General features: G+C 35.5%; 3 protein-coding genes across 5 annotated transcripts; all 3 read left to right on the top strand.

Moving 5' to 3' along the window:
* LOC18603891 (protein EXECUTER 2, chloroplastic) lies at nucleotides 304-6,786 on the top strand. 2 transcript variants are annotated; one of them, XR_001927237.1, is made up of 12 exons: nucleotides 304-796; nucleotides 1,107-1,223; nucleotides 1,313-1,378; nucleotides 2,169-2,275; nucleotides 2,357-2,438; nucleotides 3,214-3,909; nucleotides 4,325-4,451; nucleotides 4,533-4,696; nucleotides 4,834-4,908; nucleotides 5,500-5,592; nucleotides 5,726-6,478; nucleotides 6,574-6,786. XR_001927237.1 is itself a non-coding variant. In XM_018118229.1 (11 exons), exons 1-11 carry the CDS (start codon nucleotides 482-484, stop codon nucleotides 5,825-5,827), a joined length of 1,944 nt encoding a protein of 647 aa, XP_017973718.1. In that variant the 5' UTR covers nucleotides 304-481; the 3' UTR covers nucleotides 5,828-6,786. The 2 variants fall into 2 exon arrangements, 1 of the variants encoding a protein (XP_017973718.1); XM_018118229.1 differs by having other exon boundaries at nucleotides 5,726-6,786.
* On the top strand, nucleotides 8,159-10,275 carry LOC18603892 (CASP-like protein 4A2). The gene is made up of 3 exons (XM_018118581.1): nucleotides 8,159-8,830; nucleotides 8,958-9,093; nucleotides 9,859-10,275. The coding sequence occupies exons 1-3, from the start codon at nucleotides 8,238-8,240 to the stop codon at nucleotides 10,051-10,053; spliced, it is 924 nt and encodes a 307-aa protein (XP_017974070.1). The 5' UTR covers nucleotides 8,159-8,237; the 3' UTR covers nucleotides 10,054-10,275.
* LOC18603894 (serine/threonine-protein kinase HT1) lies at nucleotides 16,863-23,517 on the top strand. 2 transcript variants are annotated; one of them, XM_007036137.2, is made up of 4 exons: nucleotides 16,863-17,075; nucleotides 18,016-18,384; nucleotides 20,044-20,499; nucleotides 23,134-23,517. In XM_007036137.2, exons 2-4 carry the CDS (start codon nucleotides 18,025-18,027, stop codon nucleotides 23,362-23,364), a joined length of 1,047 nt encoding a protein of 348 aa, XP_007036199.2. In that variant the 5' UTR covers nucleotides 16,863-17,075; nucleotides 18,016-18,024; the 3' UTR covers nucleotides 23,365-23,517. The 2 variants fall into 2 exon arrangements, with proteins under 2 accessions (XP_007036199.2, XP_017973833.1); XM_018118344.1 differs by lacking the exon at nucleotides 16,863-17,075 and having other exon boundaries at nucleotides 17,206-18,384.

The following is a 23,541-nucleotide window of genomic DNA, read 5'->3' on the forward strand; positions in this document are numbered from 1 at the left end:
GTTTTCAACAGGGATGATGGGGATGGAAGCCTTGCCCCACCATGGAATTAGCTTGAGGTAGCTAAAGCCTAAACTAGATGTTGGTAAAACTGCCTTGAAAGAGACCATTTTTGGCTTTCCTAATCCCACCTCATTTTGCATTAGTAAAGTGAATTGTTTAGGGCTTGGGTAAGATGGCAATATATTGACCTTAAAATGCATTTTAAAAACCAATGAGACAAGGAGTACCTAGCAACAGCCCAAAAAGAAAAGGATAAAATCCAGATACATGTAAAGCCATGAAATTCACATGGATCCTTACATATCGAATGGGTCCGGATATATCCGAATGAGACCTCCCCTCCCTCCAAAGTTCTGTTATCTGCCTATTCTATCCATCAATACATAACAACACAGTTGAAACTTGAAACCCACCAAACCAAAACTAAAAAAACAAATTCACAGAGAGGGAGAGACACCCTTTCCATTTGAGAAGAGAAAGATGATAGTGACCAACCATGTATGTGGTGTCGGGCAATCAATCTCTATGCCTCAGCTGAAACCCTTTTGTTATATAGATTTCTCAGCCAAGAAATCATCCAATTCCTGCTTTGTTTTGGGTTGGAATTGGAGTTTTGCTTCTGCTCAAAACAGGCCTTTTTTCAGGCACCACACCAAAGCCTCTTCTTTGCGGTGCTGTTGCAACAATCCCAGCAACAGTAATAGCAGCAGTTCTTCTTCTGAATGGGATTGGAATCGATGGAGCCGCCATTTCTCTGAGATTGAACAGGCTGAGAGTTATGCTTCTGTTCTCAAGGTAACTCCTTTTGAATTCTTTCCCTTTGCTTCTACGTGTTTTCTATCTGGGTTTTCAATTTGTTGAAAATCCGTACTTGTTAGTCAATTAAAGTTTCCATTTTTAACCACCCATTTCATGTTTCTCTCTCTAGTCTCGATTTGGTTGTTTCTTGTTTAATTTGTGCCCTTATGTATATATTGTGCCATTAAGTACTTCTAAACATCACAGAATGAGAAATTGATAGCTTGCATATATACATCTATCTATACATATCTATCTCTATTGAATCCTTTTCTTCTCTTTCCTGATTGAATGCTCTACCTTGTAGTTCCAACTTGAAGATGCAATTGAGAAGGAAGACTTTCAAGAAGCTGCAAAGTTAAAGCTGGCTATTGCAGAGGTTGCTTCAAAGGACAGTGTAGCTGAAATCATGTCTCAATTGAAGGTTAGAGCTTGTAAGAGCCTCTAGGATAAACCACATGGAGTGCATGCGTTCTGCTTTGGCCTTTGATCTAATCTGTTGTTTATCTGCAGAGTGCAATAGATGAAGAGCGGTACCATGATGCTTCATGGTTGTCTAGACATACAGGAAGTGGACTGGTAATTTCCTTGGTTGCTACTAACTCTTATCTTGGACAGTGTTCCTTCTGGTGAATAGCATCCATTGAAAATGGCCAAGTAACACTTTACTGGCATAGCTGGTCTGGTGTTCAAGTATTACTATTGTTTTTTTAAAAGGATCTTCCTTTCTGGTTACTAGTGCACTGCTTTAAACGTTAGATTAACTTTAGACTGGTGAACCCAAAGGTTGGACTTGTGTAGGTTTTTGAAAAAGTATTTTATGAATGAACACATAATGATAACTTGCAAGATCATATAACTGTTGGAATAGTGTTCGCTTTTGATATTTAAATCAAGCGATGACTGAAATGAAAATCTTAAAATACATTGCCAAATTTTGCATCTGTAAAAGTGGATGCTGGTAATATTATAAATGACTAGCAGGGAATAATGAGCATTTGTTAATCCAGGACTCTTGCATAATTACAAAAAGTTCAATGCTCCCACTTTTTGGTAATGATTACCTAAAAGAATAGGACACTTGAAAAAGATAGAAAATTTGAAGGTCAGGTCATATAAATCTCTATTGACTAGTTACATGGTTTGTTACTATGTATCTTTTAGCTTCTTAGTAGATTCCATAAGGACGAAATTTCTTGGTTATGGATGCAATGAATTGCATGGTCTGTTGATTGCTAAAATGTTGTGTAACTTGGCACAATCACATAGGACTGGTAGCAGCCCAGGAAAGCAGACCTTTAGAGGATCTCTCTTTCTCTTTCTTTTCCTATTTGGTTTTATTTAAATTTATGTTATTTCCATTGGGCAGGTGGGCTGGTGGGTAGGTTACTCAAAGGACTCTGATGATCCATTTGGTAGACTAGTGCGCATAACACCCGGAGTAGGTAGATTTGTTGCTAGGAGTTACAGTCCAAGGTGAGAAAAATCTTTCTGGCTATGATTTATGCTTGTTGTATGTAAAATAATTGATTATTATTAACTACTGTTTGTGTGCAGGCAGTTAGTTAGTGCATCACCTGGAACACCACTATTTGAGATTTTTGTGGTTAAAGAAGATGAAGAAACATATCTTATGCAGGTGAAGTAGTACTGTACCTTAAAGATTCTTTGTAATGGCTCATATGGTGTGTTTACTTTGAATATGCATCTGTGTTGGTTGATAAGAGTTGGTATCATTTGGCAAAACAGTGACTCAAGGACCTTTAGAGTTGTAGTCCATGAAATATGTTTGGGCAACTGATTTAGACAAATGAATGAATGTCTGCTGCAGAGGCTGATATGCCCTTAAACTTGTTTTATTCCATGTAAGCAGGAGCATATTCATCAATTTCAGTTCCTTAGTCATGATCGAATATTCTGTTCATAAGTACCTATCTAATGCTGTCTGCAACTGAATTGGGGCTTCCTTGGGTATTCTGCTCGCATGCCTGTTTTTCCACAAATACCACATCTGACTTGCTTTGAGTTAGTGCAGTGTTGCATGTTACTTTCTCTGCTTCCAATCAGGAAACAGCTTCTGGTGTTTGTTCTGTATATCTGGGTCTGGCTGCAGTCGGACATTCTTATCCTGGTTTGACATCCTGTTGAGTCTAGAAATTCTGGATTAAATTTTTTGGTTAATCAGAGTATCTCTCTGGATACATGGCCTATTCTTAGACATGTAATGTTATTCCTGTGTAAAATTATCACATAATATTTTCATTTTAAACATCTTTAAGCTTGTTTCTGCATTCAGAATATATGTTCGTCTCCCAGCGTCTCTTAAAGGAGTGTGATATGTTTTTCTACCAAGAGCTCTAAAGCCTTCTGATACAATTTATGGAAGATGCTTCTGACATGGCATCTGTTGGCAGGTAGTTTATTTGCAGCGTGCAAAAGGAAGTTCAATGAATAGTACAAGCTCGCCTTCCAAGCCCACAAAAAACCCATCCACTCCTGAAGTTGAGAATGCATCTGTTATAGATGTTCAGGGGAACGAAGCCAAGGCAGAAAGAAGTGATGAGAAGGGAATAAATATTGAGGGAGCAACTGAGGAAGGGATAAAAAGTGTGATAAATTTTCTTAAAAATAAAATTCCAGGACTGAAAGTCAAAGTCATGAATGTTGATGTTTCTGAGGAAGTAATGGATAATGATTCTGTGAAGCAGTTGATGCAAGAAGATGATGAGAAAACAGGATCAACTGAGAATTCTGAAGATGACACTGATGATTTGGAAGAGATTCAACCTGATGGAGTTGCTCTGGGAGAGGGTAACAATCCGGCAGAAGATGGCAAGGATTTGGATATGAAGCTTTTTATTGGTGGGCTTGTACATAATAATGAGGACACTCCTACTAAGGATGAGTATGTTCGTCTTCCAGCTGATATTAAGGACTTGGAGAGAGATTCTTTTCTGCTACATGTTCCCAAGAGGAGTTCAGATAATGACAATGGAGAAAGTAAAGCATCCAAGGTGAAAATAGCTGCTATAGCAGCTCAAGGTGTTTCTGAGCTTATGCCTCCAGATGTTGCCAAGGCATTATGGAGTTCAGATAAAGTTTCTTCAAAGGTGAGATTTAGCATTAAACCAATGAGTTTCCATAATTAAGATTGGGATGTCAATCTTATACTGACATTATTCTCATTGGTGTTATGTTAAGGTTCTTTTAGTGAGATAAGCATAATATACGTGAAGCACTACCATATGTTTGATTCCCAAAACTTGTTCATCATATAAAAGCCAGAAAACCACTTCCTTCTGTAGGCCTTAAAACTTATTTAAGTTATATAGTATTGACTGTAACTAAAGGTTTGACCGGCTGCTTTATCACCACTGTGTCCCAAATCAGAAATGTTTGCTGATTTTGGATTCTCATATATTTTTCTTAAATAATGGACGTTGTGGAAGCTCCAAATTTGGTTATAGTTTGACTTTTAATAACTGAGTTTGATGATTAGATGACTGACTGCTAACTTTATTTTAGGTTTCTAGAGACGTGCGTGAAATTGTCAAACTTGCTGTTAGTCAGGCACGGAGACGAAGCAGGCTATCTGAGTATACAAATTTTAATCGAATTAGCAGTGATAATGGCAATTTAGACCCATTTGAGGGTGGGTATTCTCATAGTGTCTCTTTCTTTTTGTTCTCCACATAGCAAGCACATTGACTGATACCAGCTGATTGAAGTGTAGGCCTCTATGTTGGTGCATTTGGTCCTTATGGAACTGAGATAGTTCAACTGAGGCGTAAATATGGCCGCTGGAATGATGCAGATGATGAGACTTCAGATGTTGAGTTCTTTGAATATGTTGAAGCTGTGAAGCTTACTGGAGATCTCAATGTTCCTGCTGGCCAGGTTTTCGTTTTATTCGTTGTTAAATAAATCTTTTGATAGTTGTCCTGGTTATTTTTATCATGTGAGCATGTATTAATTTTATATATTCAGTTAACGGAACAGACTTGTGGTAACTAATGCACCTTTTACATCTTTAGGTTACTTTTCGTGCCAAAATTGGTAGGGAGAGTCGCCTCCCCAACCGTGGGATGTATCCAGATGAGTTAGGAGTGGTAATTGCTCACTTTCATTCTCTCTCTTTTGGATGGTTTATATGTTTCAACCAATATCTAAAGCACGTTACTTGGACAACTCTTTGCCTGTGATTTTGGCAGTACGAAAACAAGCAAATCCTAGTAACTGAGAAGTCTCAATTCATTATGATATGAATGCAGAAAACCTGCAAGATTAATATTGTATTCAAGGGGACTTTACATTTGTATGATATGAAAGAAATTGTTATCCTATATCCACTACAAGGAACATCTTATGTAGAAATTATTTTATTAAACTTGTCTATCTGTTGGACTTTAAGTAACCCAATTTCCACACTCATACAGACTAAGGCCTGTGCTCAGTTATTGAATTCTTCAATTTTTTTCCTTTGGTTGCATTGTGAGAAGCAATACCTATCTAATATATTGTGTTCCAACACGAATAATATATGTCAAATGTTGCCTTTGGTGTAGATTTTGCCTAAAATATCTTCACACATCTCATTCAAATAAATTGCGTAGTAAGGGACCTCAGTTGGACCCTCTTACTGGTTACATTAATTTGGACTTTTGAGACTTCCAATTGATCACAAAAACTCTATAATTCAGGTTGCATGTTACAAAGGTCAGGGAAGAATAGCAGAATTTAGTTTCCGCAATCCACGTTGGGTTGATGGTGAGCTTCTCCAACTCAATGGCAAGGTAACAAAATTATTCAGGACTTTGTACTAATATGATGCAACTTGCAACTCAAATTATATTTGTTAATTTTCAAACTATATTTTTGTTGAAGTAAATAATAATAATAATAATCCCTGTGCATGGCCATATGTAGGGCATTGGACCCTATGTCAAAGGTGCTGATCTCGGTTTCCTTTACATTGTCCCTGAGCAAAGTTTCCTTGTGCTATTCAACCGTTTAAGATTACCAGATTGAGCCTCATCTTTTATCGATTAATTTGATCACCTTTGACACAACAAGAGATCAAAAATCTGATGCAGGGTTATTTTATGTACCATATTGAGAGGACAATGCCACTTATATAATGTAAGCCTTGTATTTTTTTCCTTCTTATTCCCTTTTTTTCTTTTGGAGGGGAAAGGGGTGGAAATTTTCGTTTTGCACCATCTGCGCTTTCAGTCCCTCTTTCTATCCCCCACTCTTTTGTTGGTGTATATAAATTTTGCTGATTGATCAATTAGTGTGACAACTAATAAGGAAATGTTTTGATTATCTTCCTCCATGAGGTCATACAACTCTTTCAGAATGTTTCGTAGCATAGTCCCCTATGCACCCTGCCTTCTAACACTAATATGCTGTGAACACTGGCATGATTATCCCATCAGGATGACAATTGATGATTATGACTTTTATGCACAATTTGATAGTTTGCTTATCTTTAATGATTTGTATCTTTATTTTCCTTATCAAATGACATTGGTTGAACTGGTAGCCAGATTGCATGGCAATGAGAATTGCATCAATGATAGTAACAAATCATTGATGATACATGATGGATATGGGTGTCAATGTGTCACTCCTCATCCCATAGTGGACACCAAAATACTCTCTTGTGGTTCCATAAAGGTAAAGAAAAAGCAGAAACTGATGGGGTTCTCTTTTTGTTGTGTAAGCAGTGAAAAGCAGACATTGATGGAGATTTCTTTTTGTTGTTTAAGCAGTGAAAAGCATTGGATTATATGAAAGAGGGAAGGATGCTTTACTTGTTTCTTTTTCATTTTTCATTTTTCATTTTTTTTTTTGGTATATTCTTTTTGAAACCTAGCGGGCTACTTGTGCAAGACATGTGTCTGAGCAATTAGCAGTCCATATTTCTAAAGGTTATGCAGTTAATTGGGCAAAATGACGTGATGGAAAATACAATGGTACTACTATTTTCTGCTGTTAATTTCCTTTTGCATTTGCATGTATTGTTTTCTCCGTCGTCAAACTTAATACTAGCTTACATTTTTTATCAACGTGACATATGACACTTGATACTAACTCACATTTTTTATCAACGTGACATATAGCGTGAATCACGTTAACGTATTAAATCATATGTTATGTGAGTATAAAATGTTAATGGATATTAAGTCTAATAACGATGATATCACATGGACATAAAATGTCAATTGATATTAAATCTGATGACAGTTAAGTTTTTACTAAAACGATGTGCGAAACACATGTGTGGGTGATACTTTGTAGTGGAGGAATATGTTTGGAAGATGATATGAATGAATGAATGAGAAAAAAAGGTAGGATGAATGGGGGGTTTGCCTTTATATGACAAAGCATAGCCCACTCTTAAAGAAACCAGAAAGAATTTTACTTTTGGCTACCTTTATAAAGAAAATCAATCAAGCTAAGCAATTGAATTCCATTTGTGTTTTCTTCACCTTTTGCCCCACCTTCCTCTCTTTCTTGGAACCATTTGCCTCATCAATTATATAGCTATAAATATGATTAAAACATTTAATTCCTTTAACCTTAATGCATGACAAATTCTCATTTATTCCAGCTTGCCAATCTTATGTAGTACTAGTGCTTGTATTTATTGAGCTCATAAGTTTAGTCTTAAACCATGTGATCACTAAAATTTGCCTTTATCTCCTTAAATTTTTAAATAATAATAATTATTTTTTGGTTTTTAATAATTTTTTTTATATTTATTAATAACAAATTTTTGGGAAATAAATTTCACTTATAATCTTAAATTTTTTTTATCTCTGAATTATTTCATTTGAATCTCTAATTTTTAAAATAATTTTATTTGGATCTTTTCTTTGAATTGTTTCATAAAACTGATATAATATAATTCACACGTTGTAAATTATGTGGCATGTAAAAGGATAAAAATATAATTATTTTAAAAGTTTAAGGATCTAATTAGAATAAAATAAAAGATTAGGGGGCATAGAGGATTTTACCTTTTTTTTTTTGGAGGATAATATATTGGAAATTTTTGCATTTGTGTCACGTAGAATCTTGCAGAGTCTTCCATGCGGTTTCCATACAAGAGTCCAAATCTAAGTGTCCACATAGTCAACAAATAGAATGTGGCCACGTCATATAGTCAATGAATGAGGAAACGTGGCGGTTTTTGATTGGAAACGTCATGGACTTCCTTATAGATTGATGCACCTGTTTTGTAGGCAAATGCCGCGTGGTTCCTGTCTCTACGACAGCGAAAGCTCGAAGTGGACCAGTTAATTGAAGTCCCTTCTCCTTCAACTTTCTCTTTTTATCTCACTTTATTTTCTCGCTTCCCAAACACTGAACTTTTTAATTTTAATTTTAATTTTTTTTTGTTTTTATTCAGTCATTAAATTCCGAGAAAGCAATGGGAACCGAAGCCCCGATGAAAAGAAATCAAAATCTCAACGACATCATGAAACGATCCTCTTCTTCGAACTCCGAGTCACTCAATCACCTCGACTCACCCCACTCACCTCTCCGATTTCACTCCCCTCTCCGATCCGACCAGGGCGACCCCGACCCTCCCGAGCCAGACAACCCCTCTCCTCCCTATGCTTCCCCGGCTGCCTCCCCCGGAAAACCCCCAGTCGACAACTCCAAGGCACTCGTCGTCGTCGTCGATAAGTCCACCCAGTTAAACGCCAATTATTCTCCTTTTCCTTCGCCGCCGCCGCGTCCGACGACTCCGCCGCAGCAGTCGTCGCATTTTACAGTGAATCGCGCGATAAAGGAGGAGGCACCGGGGGTGTCGACGAGGACGAAGGCGGGTGGTGGAGGAGGAGCGAGGGCTGTAGCGCAGGTGCTGAGGAGATCGAAGGTGAGGCAGACGGTGGAGATGGCTGCTTTCGCGTTTCGATTAAGCGAAGTCGTTCTGTGCTTGATTTCTTTCTCTGTCATGGCTGCTGATAAAACCCAAGGCTGGAGCGGTGACTCTTTCGATCGCTATAAAGAATACAGGTTTCCCTTTTTCATCATTTAATTCGTCATTTATTGCATAAACCACAAGGCCACAACGTTGTCGTTTTCATTTCGATTTGATGAATTACCTTAACCTCTTTCTTCATCATATGTTGGTATTTGGCAGGTATTGTTTATCAGTAACTGTGATTGGATTTGTATATGCGGGGTTTCAAGCTTTTGATTTAGCTTACTATCTCATCACAGAAGCACATGTATTCCACCATTACCTCCGTCAGCCTCTCAGTTTCTCCATGGATCAGGCAAGTTTTTGCATTTTAACTCTAATTGCAAATTACCCAACTTAGCTTTGATTGTTAGTTGTTATCCCCCTCTGGCATTTGGAATTGGAGGTATTATATATATCAGAGTAAACTCTAATTGATGATTGATTAATGCATTTTACAGGCAAGTTTGTGCATTTTAACTCTAATTGCAAATTACCCAACTTAGCTTTGATTGTTAGTTGTTATCCCCCTCTGGCATTTGGAATTGGAGGTATTATATATATCAGAGTAAACTCTTTCGTCCCTAGTGGTTTCAACTTTCTTTACATGACATCCTGTGATTTCTTTTTTCCGTGAATAACTTTATCACAGTTGTTTTAATTAGTATAATTTACTGTTTGTATTTGAACCACAATTAGTCTTTTCGAGAGATTGGTGACGATTGAATCTCTGTTTTTGGCATAGCCTTTGCATTGTTTTGTCTATATCAGTGCCTTCAGGCTTGGCCTGATATGGCTCCATGGTGTTGGCGTATCAGTCTATCAACCATTCCCTTCATCTCTATTGACTAGATTTCCCTCATTTGTGATAGATTGAGTTCGTTCCGCCTGCCTTTGTTTCTGATTTTCAAGTAAAATACCTGCACGTTATCTAGTGGTATAAGTTATATGCATAGATTTAGTTGTATAAGATGTGGGTGGTTTGAGATAATTAGGTTCAAGTGAAAGCATTAAATCAATGTGTGCAAATGCCAAGGAATGTGCTGAAAGGAATTGCTTGCTTCTTTGGTTTATCTTGCAGATGCTAGCCTATCTTTTGATTTCTGCATCGTCTGCTGCAGCCACCCGGGTTGATGATTGGCAATCTAATTGGGGCAAGGACGGGTTCACTGAGATGGCTAGTGCCTCAGTTGCAATGGCCTTCCTAGCCTTTATTGCCTTTGCATTTAGCTCGCTCATATCTGGTTACGAACTCTGTACCCATGAGTCTCCATGATCTCTCAGAGGCAGTTGCAGCTAGAGGTGGTATTAAAATCACATGATTGTGGGATTATAGCATGTTTTTCTTATTGTACAACTTCAGATGCAAATTCTATTTTTATTATTGTACAGAGAAGAACATATTATAGCATGTTTTTCCATACAATTTTTTAACCCTTCAAAAGATGACAATGTAAACGTTCAGAGTTTATGGAATATACCATTTTATTGTACTTGACTGTCCTTGTCTACATAGCATTTGGATTCTTCACCCTGCACTTCCAACTCTTTATCAGTGCAATCTGCTTACTGTTCTTGTCAGCAGGATGTTGCATTGACATGGCTTAGGGTTTATGTAAAATAACTGATTTGTGTTAGGGAAATTGAGACCGAACATCTAATCGATTCAATTCAGTTCAGTTTGATCGATATATTCAGTCTGATGCAATTTTGCACATCCCTATCAGTTTGGTTGGTTATTCTTTTTTTTTTTTTTTTTTTGGTTCTTTTTCACCTTTCCTGGGGATTCCTGAATCCAAACAAAAGGAAACAATAATCTCAGCTAACTGGAATTGCACTTTTCTGGTGGTTGAATAGCTGACCTCAGTGCTTTCCTAATTCTTTAACATTAATCATGTATAGAAAAGAAAAATATGTTGATGGAAAGAGTGAAATGAGGAGGTACTACATTTTAGGTAAAAAGATAGAATAAAAATATTCATTACTTTTTCCTCACTACTATCTTGGTTAGGGTGAGAACCTTAAATTATCCGACTCGATTATATAGGGTTTGGGGATCTTATGTTAGGTTCAAGTAAGGAGTTTGCTATCCGTATTGGGTTTGAGTAGATTATAAGTATCATTCTCTCGAATCCAATTATGGTGTTTAATTCAACCAAGAATTGTAAATTAGTAAAATTTATATATGCTTATGAGAGGAACCAAACTTGGACGATTAACTTTTAAAATTATGAATTAAAGAGACTTGAAAAATCGGGTTTAAGTACTTAAGGGATATTACTTATCTAATTTGAGTACGGTTCAAGTAACAACTTGCAAATATTAGTTTTTTTTTTTTTATAATTGGGGGAGGGGGAATTCGAACTTTACTCTTTAGGCAGGGAGATAATGCACTAACCAATAAGTTAAATACTCGAGTGCTTTCAAATATTAGTTTGACACCTTAACAAGTAATTCGAGTACGAATGTTTAAAAAATAAGTAACTTATCCATTGTCATCTTTAATCTTGATTTCTCATGATGTTGTGATCAAAGCTGAACGGGCCAAGTACCCAAGCAAATTCTTTATGAGCTAAGTAAATAGGTCCAGTTCATGCTTGTTCCAAGAAAGAAGTGGGCCATGCATCTGTCGACAGAAATTCAGAATGCTGCAAGAGCTGGATCGGGGTCTTACTCTTTCTTAGCCTTTCCACACACACAAAATGTCTGTAGACTCCATAATCGCCATAACCAAGCTTTGTGGAACTGGTACCTTGAATTTCAATCACAATATCATCATCATCTACCCAAATTACACATAGAATAGCAAGGAAAATACTAAGGTTTTCACCCTCAAGGACTACCATTGCCATAATATTACTTTGGTTCTCTCTAAAATTATTGAGAATCCCTCGTGTATATATATTTTATTCATAATTTTTTTCTTATATTATTAAGAATTTCTTGTATATGTCTATATCTCATTCAATTTTATACAATTCATAATTTTGAATACAAGATTTTAATTGTACAATTAAAGCTTTGAGGTCATTGGGTAAATGGGTTTGGTTAGATCCATCCATTTTTCACCAAGACAAAAAAGAAGGCCCACAATTGTTAATTAGTGGATTAATTAAGGCTTACACTGGCCAGATGCTTTTAATGCAATACTATCCTTCTTTACATTATTATTATTTATTAGTAATCTCATGGTGTTGTCTCACATTGGAATTTTAATTAAAACCAAAGGAAATGGTGATTTAAGAGCCTTTCATGTCCTAATCCAACAACCGTGATGTTCCTTGCTGGCCTTGTGTTCCTGTTGTTGGGTGCATGGTGGGGTGCATTTCACAGGCAATTCCACATGCCATCTGTCTTTGGAAAGCATTGATTGATGCTTAATGCTTATCCTCACCTAAATGAAAGCTTTATCTTAGGATATTCACAAAGTTAAAACTTGCCAAATTGCAATGCTGTTTAAGCCAATTCGAGTAAATTTAAACTCCCTAGCCCTTTGTTGGCTCCTACTACTTCTTTTGAAGATAAGGAAACTTTGTTAACTCCGTACATCAAGTCCAGTGTCAACAGTCGCGATAATTCTAATTCTAATAGCCTGTAATTAAATTACTGCTATTAAAAAGTTCATAATTAGATTTTGGATTGAATCGGTTGATTCATTTCATAATGAGTATTGATCGACTCGTGCCTACTACTAATAATACATTCTTAAACTTAATTAATCGAATTGTTTTTCTGACACCGAGTGAAATTGAGTTTTGGCTTTTCTTATTTCCCCCTCCTAGTTCCAACCAAAAGAAAAGGTGAAAGAAAGGAATGAAATTAGAAAACCTAGTTGGTAAAGAGGTATACGAACCCTACAAATTATGAAAGTCCTATATATATATAATGGAAATCCAAAGACTGCTAACATCATCAATCATCATAAGGCAGAAAAATAAATAAATTGATTGTTGTAAGAAAGAGACACCCTGATATGCCACGTGTACAGATACCAAGCAAAGTAGATTGCAAGTCATGTTCACTTGGAAAAAGATCCCAAGAATTATTTTTTTTTCTCTCTCTTTATTATGCAATCACACAAAAGGATTGTAAGAGGGTTCACGTGGTTTCCTCCATCACCCATGTTCATGCAATTCACAAGTCTCAGCTACATGACAAATATTCTGTCACACTCTTTCATCCTATAAGTTTCTATCCTCAATCAACTCCCTTAATCATAGATTTATTAGGAGTTAAGTGATATTGGATTCGAGTTTTATTAATAATCTAAGCGAGGGTCGTAATTTATAAATTAAAGTAACTCATTTGTCTCTAACTGTTCATGAACAAAAAACCCTCAATTTGTTATCTTCTTTCTTTTTAAGATTTGATAATTCATAAGATATCACGTCAAGTTTTATTAATAATCTATGTCGCCATTATTGAATGAGAGAAATAATTACTAACATCTACATCATGATTTAAAAATTTAAGTAATTTATTCATCTCGAATATTTCATGATAAAAAAAAAACTTCAATTAATTTTCCTTTTCCCTTTCGGAATTTGATATTTCATTATCATGTCAAGCTTTATTGATTATCTATCTTCCTATCATTAAGCAAGAGAAATAATTTTTAACATCTACATCATAATTTACAAATTAAAATAACTTATTTCTCTCAAACATTGAAGAAGAAAGAAACCCTCAATTTATTTTTTTTTCCCTTCCAAATTTTGGTATTTCTTAAGATATGATCTCAATGTTTGCAACCTTAAATCTTGAACCTAAGATTCCAAAGATATCATAATCACAAATCCATGATTGCTTCAACTCTTTGGTAATGTTTCATTCTTTTATTTTCAATAACAAAATTACATATAATAAGGTATTCCAAATCCAAAATATTGAAATAGAAAAGACCATATAAAGCATATAAATATACTTTTTTTTTCTTTTGATTATACATCATACCTAACAATTAGGTTTACCATGATCATGCTATAAAATTAATAATGGGTGTGTCAAACCTTACACCTAAAGGCTGCTGTCAGGATCATTATTTTAAATTAAGCTTTTTAATTACCTACCAACTACCGTGATTAAGTACGGATTAGGGCATAATTTGTACTATAATTTAAATTAAATTATTGGTCTTTCGTCCAGTTCAAAACGAACCCATTTGCATGTGCATGTTTCTAAAATTTATGGAAGATTAGAATCAATAAGATTTGCATAAAAATATTTTGTGACAGAATTAATTGATGATTTTTATATGATAATGACTTGTCACCTATGGCACCCAAAGAAGAAAATCAAAATTTTTTAAGTGGACTTGATTTGATTTAACCCACCCCAATCCATCAAATAAAGTAAAGCTATGAACATCTAATCACTTTCCCTTAATCAAATTAAAGATGTTTATAGAATTTGATTAGTGATTTTTTGTATCTATGTACCTCAAAAATAAGATTCCATCTTAGATTTTTTTTTTAATTTTAATTTTATTATATTTCCTTTTTTTTCCCCAACAAGGAGAAGTGTTTAATGTAACATTTAGATTCAAAAAGAATATATTTAAAAAACTAAAATTAAAATTTTTATTTTTATTTTTAGGCACCTACCATGACTATTATCATATTCATATCTAACTTCTTCTTCTTTTTTACAAGTATATATAAAATTCTTTTGAATTTGAATTGTACAGAGACGAAACATCTTTCATCAATCTCCTTACTCTTTTATTGGATTCGAATTTGAGATTTTCATAATGTTGGGATCGGTATATGTTCTCCCTATAATTTCATGTATATAATTACTTAAATGAAATTTCGTTGTAAATAACACATGCACCTTTAACATATTCATTTATTTGAAAAATTATATTTGAATTTTTTTAATAAATAAAAAATAAAAAAATAAAACATTAAGATTAAATATTGCAAAAAGAAAGAAGAAAAAAAGGGAAATAGATGTGACATGGAGGTGGCATGTGTAGAAGAAGAATGCATGTGCAAGTGTGTGGATATGTTTGGCTTTATATAACAAATAAATTAGTGATTATTTATTTAATTAATTATGGTGAGTTAAAATTATTAGATCCCAATCCCAATTTCCCATCCTTCCAAGGGACGTTGACCCTATGTTGAAATTGGCATGCATGTGGTACCGCCGTACACTTTGTACTCTTTACAACAATCATCCCTCATTAATCATCATCATCACTTTTTGTAATTTACTAATAATTCAATCTTGACCTTTTTCTCAAAATATACTTTTCCTTGGATCTTCATTTTTCTCATTTTTTTCAATAATTGAGTTCGGGTTTAGGGTTTAGATATTTTAAAATTAACGAATACTTTGTCCGTTGTCAAATTATTAGAATTCATTGATAATTTATAAGTGAATGTATAATTACTAAAATATAAAGTACTTACATATAGTTATAAATGTAAATTAAATGAAAAAAATTGTGCATATTTTAACAAAAACAAATCCGAAACATATTACTTTAAATAATTATTTTTTTTCATTTGAAGTGTTCGAAACAAACACTATAACTACGAGATTAGGTATTGTAATTTATACGATCTCGATTTTTTTTAATTTAGGAAAAAAAAGATTTTATTTTATTTTTTGAGTACAGATTTAATGTTTACGATTAAATTAAGTAATCGAGTATTAAAAGTTCGAGTTATTTTTGGAGAACGGATTCAACACTTCGGATTAAATCGAGTATTATAAATGTTAAGGCTCAAGGACTAAGAGGCCTTTAAGGTCTAAAAAGGGAAAGAAAAAGGAAGTGGACATGAACACTTAACAGGTTAGATCCAGCAAAGGAGCAGCAGCAATAGGAAGACTGTCCCAACCTTGCCGGCTGAGGCGGAGGCTGAGCAGCAGGTATGCCAACCCCAACCCAGCTAGCCTCTCCCCAAAGTCCTGGAGGAGCGTGACCCACGCGTTTTCCAACAGCGGGTGGGCCTTCAAACAAATGATTCCTAAAAACAAAAGAGAGAAGAGGAAGGCACAAAAATTAAGAAAAAAATAAAATAAATATTTATTCAGTAAGAAGAAAAAGGGAGGACCGTATACGGAAGAGGACCATACCAATACGGCCAATGTCCGACACACCCACGGATCACCACCTGTGCGAGTGGGCCCCACTTACCATTTGCTCTCTTCCCGATAAAAACAGAAAAAACCAAAGGGCAGAAATATTTTCTTTTAATTTTTTTTTTCTTTTTGCTCAGGGTTTTTTTTTTTTTTTTTTTAATTTTCTGTGGTAACGTCGTCGCCCCCAGCATGGCTTTTGCCCCTTTGGTGTCCGAAGTGACGCTACTGATCCTCCTTTAATGTTTCCATATTTGAAGTCCACTTGACCAAATTACCCTTGTTAAGGTGCGTAAGTTACGGTTACATCCTTTAAGGTAATGTCATAAATAAGTTTGTTTTAAAGTACGGAATGCCGAACAGGTGGTAGAACAAGCAATGGGAGAGAAAGAGTAGGAAGGAACGAAGAGTAAGCTTTAAATCATAGATATAATCGATGCAACTAATGAAAGTATGCTCACACATGAGATATTAAAGCTTTTGTTTTAATAAATGTTTAGGATATCGGTGATTATGATGAATTTGATGATATTTTCCTTAAAAGTGCAGCACGTGTATTAAAATAGAGAAAAAAAATGAAGGAATTTGTGTAATTTAGAGAGTTATAATGAGTAAAATTTTTCGATTATTTTTAAGTCATTAAGTCAAACGTTTTAAACATTTCAAATATAAGATTTACATTCTGAAATTATTTTCATTACTTCACACTGGAATATAACTTTATCAACATAGGGTTTTTTTTTTTTGAATTTAAAAAAAAAAATTAATCTTGTTTTATAAACTAAAGATCAGGTACTAATAATAAATTAAATATTCGAATGTAATTTTATCGACATAGATTACTTTCATTACTCTACGTAGTTTTGTTGCTATTAAAGAGATAATATATTAATAGCCACAATTGAGGTTCTCTAGTTAAAAAGATTGAAATATAATAGTTAGTATAAATTGACTCGTGAATACTCCGTTTTTGCATAAGCTTTGGGATTGGGATGATGGGGAAGGGGCAGAATGGGACATTGAGATCAAGAGAGGCAGACGGGGAGAAACCGGAAGAAATGGCAGTGTAAGACAATAGGTACAGAAACAGGGGGCAAAGGAGAAAAAGGGAATGGGCATAAGTCATAATCAGGAAGACCCCAGATTGTCTCCTCATAAGTGGATCTTCGCACGTTATTGAAGTTCAAAGGGTCTTCAAGACTTCGACCAGTAAGCACTAAGCAGCGGCATAGCCATAGCCTCTCTCTTCACAAAGAGAAAAAAGTAATAAATAATAAAAAAAGAAAGAGAGGGAGATTTTCTTCTTTTATTTTACTAGCAGTAGTAACAGTATTTTTCTTTTTAGTTTTTCCAGCTTTTAGTGATTTTGGGGGGATTGCTTTGAGAAAGAGAAAAGAAAAAGAAAAGAAAACCGCCAGCTGAGCTCTCTGCATATGCTTTCACTGCACACCAACAGCAACAACAACCCAACCGACTCTTTCTTTCTCTCTTATTAGCTTTTTGAAGCTTTCAAGCCCAGAAAAAGCTTTCAACCCGAAATAGTTCTCAGGGTCTCTTCAGTTTTCTCTATAGCAAGCTACCGTTTTTACATTAGCTTTAACCTCAGCTATAATCAACAAACCAATCACAACTATTGGTTTGGCTTTCCTTTTTTTTTTTTAATTTTTTCTTTATAGAACAAGAGGGAAGTTCCAGCTAGTGGATTCTGCCGTCTTTCCTTGTCATTTTCGTTTGATTCTTGAGCTAAAGCTTTGGGATTTTGCAAGAGAAAAAAAGGGGTTGCTTTTTATTTTCAGGGAAAACAAAGAGAGGACAAAGGCTTCAGCTGCAAAAACAGAACTTTTTGCTTTGTTTGTTTTGGTCAAGTTTTTCTCTTTCAAAACCAAAATACAGGGATTCAATCAAACTATGAAATTTGTAGCTTGAATTGTATAGATATGAGTGTATATGCATTCTTATAACACATACAAATTTTGCGTATTTCCGAAATGTAGCTATATGAGAAACCTTCATTAAATTTCCAAGTTCAAAATTTCAAATATTTGGCTCTCATTAAAATTAAGCCTCTTTTGTTTTGCCACAAAATTTGGATAGTGCTTCTTTTCAGGTTCTACATTGGGTTGATTTGATGATTTTGTTTGAGATTTAGTGCAAACCCATGAAGAATCTATACTGGTTTAAGCAAATCTCCAACAATGTTAGGTCAGAGAGGAGGCTTTCACTTGGAGAATACAAAAGAGCAATTTCTTGGTCCAAGTATTTGGTTTCCTCTGGTGCTGAGATAAAGGGGGAAGGAGAAGAAGAATGGAGTGCTGATATGTCACAGTTGTTTATTGGCAACAAGTTTGCTTCAGGGAGACATAGTAGGATTTACAGAGGGATATATAAGCAAAGAGATGTAGCAATTAAACTTATAAGCCAGCCTGAGGAGGATGCGAATTTGGCTAACTTTCTTGAGAAGCAGTTCATTTCTGAGGTGGCTTTGCTTTTTCATTTGAGGCATCCCAATATTATTACTGTAAGTTCTATCTGTTTAATTGATATTTTCTTGCCTGCATTATGTTTCGGTTGAAAAGGATCATGGTTTTCCATTTATGTTGAATAATGTATTTTCTGTGTGGGTTGTGTGCGTACACTGTGTGGAGGGGGGGGGGGGGGGGGGGGCGGGAGAGGAAGGATGGGGTGGGGGGAGAATGTGATGTGGATGACATAAAGAAACATAGTGCTATGCGTTTTGATTTTGTGATTTTATTGTGATCACATTCATAACTTTATCAGGAAAGAGTTTAGTGAAAAAGATTGCTGAAAATTAATGGATCATGACATATCTGGTAGGAAAGCAACTTTGCAGGAATGAGAATTTGCTTAAAATAATTGGGGGAATCACACTTCTTTTCCTTGTAAAGGAAGAATGTGCTTATTTTCCCTTTAAAAGATTCCAACTTAAAAGGGCGTAAAGGTCTTAGCCTTTTGAAATGAGTCAACACCAATATTGAGCGATACAGCTGAAGTAGCCTCACTTTCTTTCAAATTTGTGACTCTTTTCTTTTCTCCTTACCATTTAGCCACTTTATTGTTTGGTTAGATTTGGATTTTTGTTCCTTCTTTCTTTTCGGGGGGAAGGGATCATGAAGACTGTTGAACTACTTCTGTTGGCATTTATTGAGCCTTGTTATCATACCTATCCATGACATATTACCCATGTGCAATATTTATTACTCTTACTCTTTCACTCCTCTTGATAAGAAGGGGTTACAACTCCTGTCTGTGTCATTGAATTGACTTACTGTAAGAATGTGGATTCCCTTCTGGTTCTGATGTACAAAGTCTGGCATCAGAACTAGATGCGGCCATAAGATAGGAAAATTAATTCTCACTAGTGAGATGGTGCCAGATGGGAAAGAATAACAAGACTCTGATGCCCAGAAGTGTCTGTTTGTTATCTTAAATTGATTGTTTTTGAGTGGGCAAATCAGTTCCCTAGATATTTGTCTCACTTTGAACTTCTGTATAGGTCTGCCTCTATGATTATTGAGGTTAGGAGTTTCTTCCCTTTTCTTTGGGGGTGGTGGATGAGTGGAGGCTGTGAATGGACCACAAATGTGCTTCTATGGCTGCATATTTAAGTTTATCTCTTGAGTTGCAGGCATGTATTATGATCTAGCTATTAATTCTGTCCCCCTTCCATCTATGTTTTAGAGATTGGTAAGTTCAACTGCAGATTCCTGTCCTAGCATTTGGTTGTTATCATTAAGTGTCATTTATCATAGTCTGGCTTACTGATGCTCTCTCAGGGAATTTTTAGATGTGAAACTTTGTATCTTTGACTTCTTGTGTTAACCTTTAATTGTTGAAGAAGTTAACATAAGTTACATTTGTTGAAGATACACTTGCATGTCAAGCAACTGATTCCCCCCACCCCCTCATTTTTCCCCTTGGTAATCATGAAATATATTTGAAACAGAAAAAGAATGAAGAGAAGGCCTGAATCAATTAAACCTACAGACTCATGCCTCTTACTGCCTATCAGCATTGCTAGCAATCATCTATATAAATTGCAGTCTTATAGCCTGAACTTTTTGTGCATGACAAGCAACTTCTGGTCTTAATATATAAATGCTTGTGGCTTCCATTCCCTTCTAATTAACTAATTGTTGTTACTTTATCCTCCAATCAGTTCGTTGCAGCTTGTAAGAAACCTCCTGTGTTCTGTATAATCACCGAGTATCTTGCTGGTGGTTCACTAAGAAAGTACCTGCATCAGCAGGAGCCATATTCAGTCCCACTCAATTTAGTTCTCAAATTAGCTCTTGACATTGCACGTGGGATGCAGTACCTTCATTCAGAAGGAATACTCCACAGGGATCTCAAATCAGAAAATTTACTCCTTGGAGAAGATATGTGTGTGAAGGTGGCAGATTTCGGTATTTCATGCTTAGAATCTCAGTGTGGTAGTGCAAAGGGATTTACAGGTACATATCGTTGGATGGCACCTGAAATGATTAAAGAGAAACATCATACGAAGAAAGTTGATGTCTATAGTTTTGGCATAGTCCTCTGGGAGCTTTTAACTGCTCTGACACCATTTGACAACATGACTCCAGAACAGGCTGCATTTGCAGTCTGCCAAAAGGTAAAGCACCTGACTCATTCTTGGTATGAAGCTTCCATGTTATTAAGATTCTCTCCTTTGACCCCTGGCTAGCCATATTTTTGCTTTTTGTTTCTTGCAATCTTTTTTTTTTTCTTTCTTAAGGTCATGGATTAATTCGGATTTGTCAATTATATTGGAAATAGGAAGCTGGACGGTGATAACCTAATATAATTTATGTTGAGGAGTTATCTAACTCACATATGAAGATGACAGTTGGGGGGCCATTCTCAGTAACTGATTAGTATTATCAGATTCCACCCCATCTTCCTTCTAATTTATCATAATGGAAGTTTTAATATGCTAATTTTTTGCTGAAATATGCTTTAGGGGAATTTTTTATTTGATGAAGTTTTTGTCTTCGAAAACTATTACCTTTCCAAGCTAGATGATACCATGAAAAATGTAAATGCCTGAATATTGTCTGCTTTCGTATACTGGTTACTGAATGGACTCACTGGTATGTTTTCATTGATAAGTGGTTGGGCGAGTGAAGACTTGAAGATAGTTTCTTCCTTTTAAGCTAAGATGGAGTAGTAAAATATAGGATGCAGATGTAGTGTGAGACATAACTAACTGAAAAATATTATGATAAAGCCATAGAAGAACCTAACTTTGTGGAACCCATTGTTAGGGAGTTAGGTATAACAAATAAGAAATGGGGATATGAAATAATGAGTGTTATGATGATTACAACATGGCATGATGGCAAGGCAAGAGAAGTTGAGAAAGATTAGATGCTAAAATATGATTGAATTTGGATGAAGTACCATGAATATAAGTAGGCCTGGAACACCTTTTAAGTTTACAAAGAATTCATGCAACTAGATAGAGGATATGACTTTAATTAAAGAATTTGGAAATAGTTTGTGGTAAGTGTACCCCTTGTTTTATATGCTTTGGCCTGACATATCCCGTACCACATGTGAACATTTTTTCCCATATTATGCATGAATTAATCCTTGATCTATAGACCTATAATTAGGTGATGGTAGCACGGATCATCAAGAAAGAATATGGAAGGCAGTGACGCACCATCTAATATCAATTCTCAAATTGGCGTTGAATTGAGTATGAGAGACAAATCTTTCTTTATCCTGATTGCTGACATGCTCCTCTTCAGTGTGAAACTGTAAGTGGAGCACAATCTCACTTATTCATCAAAATGTCAAAAAAAAAAAAAACCTGTTCCAACCACAGATTTATTTTACATCACTGTTTTTTCCTTGTTAACCGTAACATCTTAAACACCAATAACCAGCAATTTCTTGTGGCTTTTTCAACTATTGAGACAGCGGGCATGGTGTAAATGAGTATTTCAGTAGAATCTATTTAAACAATGTGAAAGGAGGGCCCTTTATGCTTTTTTGTTGGTAAGGATGGGCAGAATGTTAGTAGTTTAGTTTCTGACGTTAGCATGTGAGAATTGAGATGGACTCACAATGGAAAATGGGCAGTGTAGTAATCCACCGATAGTATGGCAATGATGCAACCTTGCTGAGGTGCTGAATATAGGATAGGGTAATGTGCTTAATTTAAGAAATGGCTTACTGGGTGGATGTATTGTGCTCAGTTTCATTTTGCCATTTTGTCTTCCGTAAGTGGTGCATTGACTGCATTCCATGCATGGATATTATATGCCAATTTTGCAAGTCTCTATTATCTATCTGTGATATATCTTTTCCAATGCATTGTGAGTGCATGACATTCCACAGAAACAAACTGCAGTTCATTAGCTCAGTGATCAGTTAGTATCACCCTATCATATTGTCTCATTGTTTGCATTGCTCTTTTCCCTCCACTCTTTTGTCCCTTTCTATATGTTCTCACTTTCCCTTCGTTGGTATTTCTAGAAACAGAGAAAAGTATGGGGCAAAATAAAAGTTGTACAAACACTTCAGAAGATATTTCAGTCTTATCCTTCTTTGAGACCTCGGATATTATGATGACACTTAATTTACTCCATCATGTGATTACATTTTTTGAGTGTTATGCAGTCTGAATAAAGTGATTTTTTAATTTAAGCAGTGATTTTCTTTCCAATCGTGATTAATTTGTACTGTAATGTCTTACACAGTGAAAACTTTCAACCTAAATTAATATAATTCTCTAAATATGGAAGCCCAATAAAGATGCATGAATTATGCACCATAAATAATAGGGAATAAATATAAGTGGAAGGTTGCTCTGTAACCCGTGATTCTATGTTGCAGTATGTTACATGTGACAGGTGACATAACACTGAAGTGCAGTTTTCTAGTTTCCACGTATAGTTGTCTTGCCATATAGTTATAGTGTGGGTTTAGAGTGCTTTAAGAATTGTGCATAGAATCTTCTCTTGAGCTCCTATCCTGCTTCTCATAGGATAAAATGCAGAACCTGTCAGCATCAGCATAGTAGTAGCTGCATAAACTTCTACGAATAATTATCTTGATCTGCTATTACTTCATTTTCAGCATAATGTGTATAGTCTGAGTTCAAATATCACTCATTCCTGAATTTCCAGAGGGGCATGAGTTCAAGTGTTGGACGACTGGTGCTCTTCTCCTGATGAAGTTTTACATAATAGTGTAAAATGATTTTCTTCATCTTATATCTTCTGGGTTTTTTATGCAGAATGCAAGACCACCGCTGCCCTCCACTTGCCCTCTTGCATTTAGTCATCTCATCAACCGATGCTGGTCAAGCAATCCACAGAAACGACCACACTTTGATGAGATAGTTTCAATTTTGGAACACTATGCAGAGTCCCTTGAAGAGGATCCGGAATTTTTCTCAACTTATAAACCTTCTCCCGATCATGCTATTTTGAGATGCCTACCGAAATGCATTGCCGGGCACTATTGATATGCTTCTTTTAAAGCTTAGGAACTCTTGGTAAATGATGTGTGATGCTAAGTGTACCATATTCCATTACTTGTGTAGGTAGGGCTTCAGATGTTCAATCGAACTTATATATATATTGGAACTGAAGTAGTTCCTTTTGATTGGTACGTTTTATGCTTGTTTCCTGCATATTCCTTC

The sequence above is a fragment of the Theobroma cacao genome, chromosome 3, assembly GCF_000208745.1.
Source record: "Theobroma cacao cultivar B97-61/B2 chromosome 3, Criollo_cocoa_genome_V2, whole genome shotgun sequence".
NCBI classification, from domain to species: Eukaryota; Viridiplantae; Streptophyta; class Magnoliopsida; order Malvales; family Malvaceae; genus Theobroma; species Theobroma cacao.

Coding starts and splice junctions, on each gene's coding strand:
- LOC18603891 (XM_018118229.1), top strand. CDS start 482: ATGATAGTGACCAACCATGTATGTGGTGTCGGGCAATCAATCTCTATG. Junction 797..1,106: donor GTTATGCTTCTGTTCTCAAG/GTAACTCCTTTT, acceptor TCTACCTTGTAG/TTCCAACTTGAAGATGCAAT. Junction 3,910..4,324: donor CAGATAAAGTTTCTTCAAAG/GTGAGATTTAGC, acceptor ACTTTATTTTAG/GTTTCTAGAGACGTGCGTGA.
- LOC18603892 (XM_018118581.1), top strand. CDS start 8,238: ATGGGAACCGAAGCCCCGATGAAAAGAAATCAAAATCTCAACGACATC. Junction 8,831..8,957: donor GATCGCTATAAAGAATACAG/GTTTCCCTTTTT, acceptor GGTATTTGGCAG/GTATTGTTTATCAGTAACTG. Junction 9,094..9,858: donor TCAGTTTCTCCATGGATCAG/GCAAGTTTTTGC, acceptor TTTATCTTGCAG/ATGCTAGCCTATCTTTTGAT.
- LOC18603894 (XM_007036137.2), top strand. CDS start 18,025: ATGAAGAATCTATACTGGTTTAAGCAAATCTCCAACAATGTTAGGTCA. Junction 18,385..20,043: donor GGCATCCCAATATTATTACT/GTAAGTTCTATC, acceptor TCCTCCAATCAG/TTCGTTGCAGCTTGTAAGAA. Junction 20,500..23,133: donor CATTTGCAGTCTGCCAAAAG/GTAAAGCACCTG, acceptor TTTTTTATGCAG/AATGCAAGACCACCGCTGCC.